This window comes from Quercus lobata, chromosome 5, assembly GCF_001633185.2.
Source record: "Quercus lobata isolate SW786 chromosome 5, ValleyOak3.0 Primary Assembly, whole genome shotgun sequence".
Lineage (NCBI taxonomy): Eukaryota > Viridiplantae > Streptophyta > Magnoliopsida > Fagales > Fagaceae > Quercus > Quercus lobata.
The window spans coordinates 60,680,014-60,687,723 of NC_044908.1; the positions used below are offsets into that span (position 1 = coordinate 60,680,014).

At 31.0% G+C, this 7,710-nt stretch overlaps 1 protein-coding gene across 1 annotated transcript; it reads right to left on the reverse strand.

Annotated features, from left to right (window-relative positions):
- Nucleotides 1-413: 413 nt before the first annotated feature.
- Nucleotides 414-5,530, reverse strand: LOC115993121 (probable serine/threonine-protein kinase PBL21). Its single transcript, XM_031117398.1, has 6 exons — nt 5,417-5,530; nt 3,831-4,057; nt 3,561-3,711; nt 3,257-3,384; nt 3,023-3,155; nt 414-994 (listed from the first exon to the last, which is right to left on the reverse strand). The coding sequence occupies exons 2-6, from the start codon at nt 4,053-4,055 to the stop codon at nt 552-554; spliced, it is 1,080 nt and encodes a 359-aa protein (XP_030973258.1). The 5' UTR covers nt 4,056-4,057; nt 5,417-5,530; the 3' UTR covers nt 414-551.
- Nucleotides 5,531-7,710: the final 2,180 nt, after the last annotated feature.

Here is a 7,710-nt window from a genome sequence, read left to right on the forward strand (position 1 = left end):
TTGTTAGGCGGGAGTTGAGGATGCAAGAAAAAGCAAGGCGTAGGATAGGCTCTAGCATAGAAGCTCCTTATGGTCTCCTTGAAAAAAATTAGGCATTCTAGGGTTTTTGTGTTAGGAGTAGCGTGCTTGTTCTCCTTTTCTTTTTGTGAGAGAGGCCAATCGTGTTTTTTTAAGAAATAAAATAAAACTTACTTGAGAAAATAAAAAATGCTGATGTGAAAAATTGTGGAACTAATAAAACTGATGTGGCAACATTTATGAAGTTAACATAAAGTCAAAAAATTCAGTTTTATAGTATATATAGATGACAACATCACCGTAAACAATCCATTATTCTTAGAGTTATAAGGTTAAAAATAAAAATAAATCAATGAATTACTGTAAGATACATAATAAATAAGATACGGGTGAATAAAATAAATAAAGACCATTATTAAGAATAAACTTCCATGGTGACAATTAATTCACACCTACAAACAATTCCTTGTTTGGTTCATTAGATGAAAGAGAAATCCTTCATGGGTCCTCCACAAACATTTTATTTTCTCTCTTTACTTCTTCTTCCTAACCAAACAAGGGAAATGAAAACATCCTCTTTTTTTCTTCACAGAAGAAGATTCATCAGCATCCCACTCGTCTAATAAACATTCCAGTACAGTTCCACCAAGACCCCCAGTGAAAAGATGTAAACCCTCCAGGAACTGAACAATTTGTGACATCGTGGGGCGTATCTTATGATAGACCACGCAACGAAATATCAACTTTGTAATTGCTACTCCATCAAGAGCATGAAATCCAGGTTCTCTCTTCAGGCTCTCATGCACGAGTGGACAGTCAATTGGTTGGAAGCCAGAATACTTGTATTTTGACCAAGCCCATAACTCAGGTAGTTGATCATAATATTTCCACTTCTCCCCACCGAAGGCATGTTTACATATGAGTTCAATAAGTACAATAGCAAATGAAAACTGATCTGATCTCGGCCCCCACTCTCCTGTTACAAATTTTTTTGGTAAGTACTATAGTAAAATTAAAAGAGAGGGGGAAAGTACAATTGGAATGCCAAAAGACTCATGGGTCCAAGCTATTATTCTACGGTAAAACATAACTTTAAACAACAAACAGAGACAGGAAATAAAAGAGAACAAAAGGGTAAACCTAGTCTCACACTCACAGTCAGGCTTCCTAATCACTCCTATGGTTTGCACATCCGAGAAATGGTTGCCCACTAAAGAATATAGAACACTATAAATCTGATACGTAGACTCCAAAGAATATAAATTCCCAGCGTTTCTCAGCAAAGTAGGTCATCAGGCCTTTCATCAACGCTAGTGTTCAACCAAAAAGACAAAACCTTTACATCCAAGTTAGATAGAATATTCAAACTTGTCACCTAGTGTTCATGTCGCATAATTAATTGACCTAGCTAATATATATACATAAGTAATAAACATTCTCTAAAAGTGCACAAAAAGTGTGTGCCACCCTAGTACACAGAAGGAAACATGAGAAAAAAAAAAAACCCTACTAACATCTATTGTTTTATAGCTCAAAAAATCCAATATTGAAGAAAAAGTAAAGCAATTAGTAGCAACTATCAATTTGTATGAAGTTACAGTATTAAGAGCTTAATATCTTGCACTGTAAGTTCACCTTTCAAATGTACAGGAATTCCATTAATGCCAAATACACCACTAAGTGCCATTGGCCCAATGCCACATTCCAAATCATCATAACTGAATTTAGTTGCCCAGTTTCTCTGGCAGGGCGAATAGGGTTAGTGTTTAACGGTAAAAATAGGTGCACTTGGATTTAAAAGTCGTTGAATCAAGCAAACATGGCTTGGGATTGAAACAATCAAGAAAACTCAGATTTTTGGTTGCAGTTTTTGAAAGCTATAACTATTACTTTTGAAAGCTATGACTATTACTCTTGAAATATTGTTCTGGATTTATATGTTTGAATGCTAGTTGAAGGGGCAATGAGTATTTATCAAAGGCTTCCTAGTTTTAAAAAGTATGTAAACAAGAGATTTAGCTTTTTCATATCATGTTAGGATATGAGATAGTTAGAGCTTAAACAAATCACAAGGAGGCTAAAATAGACGAGATAGAAGGAAGAATCTGAAAACAAAATGATAAGAGGACAGAAGGTTTGAAACTAAGAAGTCATCAGGGTTTCAGTTTCAGCACCAAAGACTTTATTAAAAGGACTGCTGACAGGCTGGTACTAGAAATTAGGTGTTAGAAAATTGAGAAATTAAGTGAGGTAAAGCTAGTTAGTTGGTAGTAATTAGGTGTTAGAAAATTGAGAAATTCATACTATAAATTCTCAGGGCATCTCACTTGATGCTTAGACGTTAAAGTGAAAGAGCTTATAGGTAGAGAACAATTGAAGTTGCTGAAGAACAACTTGAAGCTGTAAAACAGCAAATATGAAGTAAAGAGATGAAGGAAAACAGAATAAACTAGGGTTCTTAGGCATCAAACATAATGAGGGGATCCGATACATCTTGCACCGAAATTTTAATAGCACCATACCACAACGTGAGCATCACACAAAGCCAAAATAATGTAACTTCATTCATCTGACTCCAGATAAGACAATTAATGCGTCATTCATTTCAAGTTCAACTTGACAACCAGTCAAAATCTATGATGGTTGACCAAGACTTATTATAGTCCGGTTTGGATAGTATGTTCATGTTTACGTTTGTTTGTAAGATTTGTGCGTTTTCAGCTTCTTCTTCTTTTTTTTATTTTTTTTTTATTTTTTATTTTTAAGATGATTTTGTTTTTAAGACCAACGCCTGGTGAGCATATTTAAAAATTATTTTACTATAATATTTTCAATTTTTAATTTTTAACAAAAATAAGTTATATCCAAACAGATCTTATAATTAGAAGTCAAAAAGTCTAACAAAACAAAAACGTCTACAACCAGAACGCAAGTAATTAATGCCTCAAAAAAGAACATGCACAGCTTTAAATACTGAAATACATTAATACAAAAATGGAGATACCTGTCTTGAAAAAACTGCTGTCTAAATAGGGAACATCTGAGATTAACATGACGTCCTGGTTCAGAAGATGCTGCTTTTCACCAAGAGCTCCACCAGTTAGCATAAAAAAGTCGAATAGCACTGGATTGAAATCCTGTGAAACAATGAAGATCAAATCACACCAAATTTTAGAATCCTTTTGCTCATAAAACAAAAGTGAGTCTATTGAAAGCATGGAAGAAAACCAAAGATGACCTGATCAAGCATTATAAGTGCAGGGTGAACAAAGTGAAGTAGGTAAGGGGGATTCTGACAATGCAAATGCTCAAGCACACGTGCAATCGCAGATGCCACCTGCATTCTTTGTTTCCATGTTAAATCATCTGCAAATGCAATTAAAGCACTTTTCATTTAGTCTTCTCGATGGAAATGGGCATCAATGGTTAAAGTTCATACGTATGTAATGCATGAGTCAGATGAACAAACAGCTAAAATGTCACAATACACGAAGATTATAATATATATATATATATATATATATATACACACCTAATCTTACCTTTGTCAGTGAGGTTGATAAGAGTATCCTTTGATATAAGATCATAGACAACACCAAAGTGGTGATCTTCAGCTTCACAGCAATATCCAATCAATTTTACCAAATTGGGGTGATTTACAACATCTGGATGTGTCAGAAAAATGCATTCACTCTACAAAAACAAGGATGAAGCAAATCAATTTAATTTTCTGCAGTTCTTCTTTTGAACATAACATGTGGTAGCGGTAGTAAATAATAAATGAAAGAAACATGCGTAATGTATATACATACCTCCAGTCTGGTAAGACCATAATTAGCATAATGTTTGGCAATTCTTCCAACATCAGGGTGAAGCCATATCTTGACAGTAACTTCTTGACCTTGCTGAGTTTTCCCCCTATAGACTTTCCCGAAATTTATCTTTCCAATAAAGTTTTTTTCGCTAAAGGAGTTGGTTAGGAGTTCCAAATCCCTCCAGCAATATTTTTTTGGTTTGCAGTCAGCAGAAAAATCCATCTCTGCATAATTTTTTTAATCCAATATTAATGACTTAATTAAGAGTACATTTTTACAGTATGATTATAATCCTAGGGCACAGCTAAAAGGAATAATATGTCAACTTGCTATTATTATTATTATAATATATGTGTATATATATATATATATATAAAAGTATGCATTGGGCAACAAGTCATATTAATGGAAATTGTCATACTAGAAACCAATCACACAACCAAGAGCCCTTTTAGTCTTTCTCAAAAAAAAAAAAAGAAAAAAAAAGAGCCCTTTTAGCTCAATTGGCACCGGTGGCAGAGTTAGAAATTTTTTCCAAGTAGGGCTAAGGTAAATATAATAAATTTCTTAAGTGAAAAAAAAAAAATTCTTTAGTTCATAAATTAACTTTGACTCAACAAAGTTGTGCCCTGCACTCCTTCTTGGCATTAAAATCATTTATAATTGATTCTAAACTAAATTACATGACAATCCCTTTATGGGAACAATATTTATTTATTTATTTAGGTTCAAATCTTTGAGCTATTCTAGGTGTTTTAGCACTTGAAGTTTCAATATTTGATATGAAGGATTGAGCAAAGTTTGTAACACTTTTTCTTTTAAAATATGCATCAATGATAGATGATTCTCCATAAATTATTCACAATTTGAAAATTTGAATATTGTATTTTGTAATTTTTCAATTTCTTAATAAACAAGTCTATAACAATAATTTAATTTAATTGGTCCAGCCATTAATATCAATTAAACAAATAATTAACAAAATTTAGTATTATTAAATTATAATAAATTGCTATAATATTGTCTAGAGAGTCGTTGCTTAGTTAGAAATTACACAATTGTTTGGTAGTTTGTAATTGATTCTAAACTAATTTTTTTTAGTAATTTCTATATGTGCAGTTAGACAAAACCAAAGAATTGTGTAAATTTATCTCAATAAAATAATCATACATGATACCTGATCAAATATAATTATATAATATAATAAACAAGCAGATACCAGTAACTTATTCTGGGAAAAAAAATAATACAATTACTCAAACCGTTGTTATCAAATATAAACATCAAACCAACCATAACAAGCCAGCCACAAATATCAATTTTTTTTTAAAAAAAATGTAGATTATAAAAAGATGCTAGCTGTTGACTATTTATTTATATTTTAAATCTAATAAACAGGATGTACTACAAATATCAACTACTTGCCATTTATAACAGTCTAATAAACTTGAGTTCCCAAAAAATGCTATATAACTAAATAAGTTTGACCCATACTTTTTTCTAAATATTTTCTAAAATTATGCTATTTGGCAAAAAAGGCCAAACAAAAACTCCTAAACTAAACACAAGCACTCAAAACATACCAACAGAGAGAGATACAACGGCCACTTTCGTTGAGTCTGCCTATAGTACAACCAATGAGTTGAGTTGTGGAGGCAAAGTGTTGAGAAGCTGCAGCGACGTCTGGGTTAGAAATTTTTTTTTTTTTTTTTTTCCAAGTAACATTAGATCTCTCTCTCTCTCTCTCTATATATATATGTGTGTGTGTGTGTGTGCGCGCGTGTTTGTATTTGGATGAGTACTCATTCCTGATTTACATAGAAGAGGAATCCTAATTTTGAAGGGATTCTTTTTCTTTTTCCTTATATTGCGGATGAGATTTGGTGCTTGGATTTGTAAAGATGATTATGGGCCGGATTGTATTTTATATGGGTTGTTTCAACTATCAATTGAATTTTTTTTTTTTTTGGATATTTTCTTATCTCAGAATTTGGGGGACTGGTAAGTTCATTTCCCTATCATAAAATTTTCCCATTTTATCGGCAATATCAATGGAAAATCACTGCACACATTTGGTGCGATGGTCACTCTAAGTATAAGTGTTTGTGGGATGTGGGGGCATAGGTCGGGATTCAAGTCTTCAGAAGAGAGTTTTACATATATATATACACTTAAATTAAGTTAGAGTTGAATTTCTATTTTATTTTTAAAAAAATCAGTGGAAATTTTGAAAATTTAAGGAGCTATAGCCTATGATAAATTATTAGGTCTACCAGAATTACAATGCAGACCATTATTAAAAAAATCATTAGGTGATGTCACATTTGCATGAATGATAGCATTTTATTAGTTAGGAGGACGTACCTAGCATGGACATTATCTATACTACTATTTATCTACTAGCCTCATCACACGTGTTTCACGTGTGCGATGAGGTTTTTTTTTTTTTTTTTTTGGTTTAGTGTCATAATTTTTCAATCATTAATTCTAATTTGAGGTTTATATGTTTTTTCACGAAAATTGCTCATTTAAAACTACTAATATGGCTAGAAGTGTCATAAGGCTAACTACAAAAAATGAATGTTATTTTGATGTTCAATTTTTGTAGCTAGCCTTATGACACTTCTGGCCGTATTAGTAGTTTTAAATGTGCAAGTTTTGTGAAAAAACGTATAAACCTCATATTAGAATGAATGAAAAATTATGACACTAAAAAAAAAAAAAAAAACCTCTTTGTGTATTTGTTCAATAAAATTTATGTAGCTGCTAACCACCAAAATAGTTAAAAGTGTAATGAAAACTAGCACCAAAAAAAAAAAAAAAAACTATGATAGTATTGAAGTCATTGTGTAGGTACTTTTACTTACAGGCCTAAGAAAATAAATTGCATTCCAATTTGAACAACAATTTGTATTATTTGATCTCATCCTCTATCTCTATCTGTGTGTATGTGGGGTTTGACAATTTAACAATTTAATGACCACAGTCATATTTATAATATATATATATATATATATATATAAATATATTTATATATATTCTATATTTGATTTTAAAAGAAAAAAATGTTAAGTAAATAACAAAGTTTTATCCATCATTCCTTGCATTTTATCTTAGTGGCAATTTCTAATCCCTGTGTGAAGCATTGGATTTGAATTCTGCCCCACTTATTTTCTAAATTTGTGTTTGATCAACTATAAAATAAAATTTAAAAAAAAAAAAAATTGCTTAGTGTGCGTTTGGATAGTGTTGAAAAGCACTATCTTGCGTTTGTGTTTTTTTTTTTTTTTTTTTTTTGGAGAAGCGTGTTTCAACAAAGCCAATGTACTTCCAGTGGGTCCCGTGCAAGGACGGAGTTGTGTTGAAGGTCCCAAAATTTTGAAAATTTTTAAATTATATATATAATTATTTTAATATTTTCAAAGTTTAGTCTATAAAAATAAGAGTTGGCCCTCTCAAATATTTGAATTAGTCCAATGATGTTCTTAAAAAAAATAATTGGTCTAATAGTTATAGAGATATAACTTTATTTTTCGCAATTCTATTTTTTATTGTAAAATGTACTCTTATATTTGTTAAATATTTGATAAAGTTTGGCAGCAAACATGATTGAATTTATCTTTTTTAACCCGTTATGTGGCGATTAACAAGTCATCGACTCATTAAAAAAATCTTGTCACTAAAACTACACATGAAATGTCTTTAGTTGACACATAATAAGTTAGAGTAAGATAGCTTTAAATATGTTTGGAGCCTAACTTAATTATTTTAATGTCTTTAATTGCATGTTTTTGAAATTTTCATTAGTTCAATTGAAAGATTTTTACTTTAATATAAAATTTGATAATTTGTATTTAAAATGAAACTTTTTAAGAAT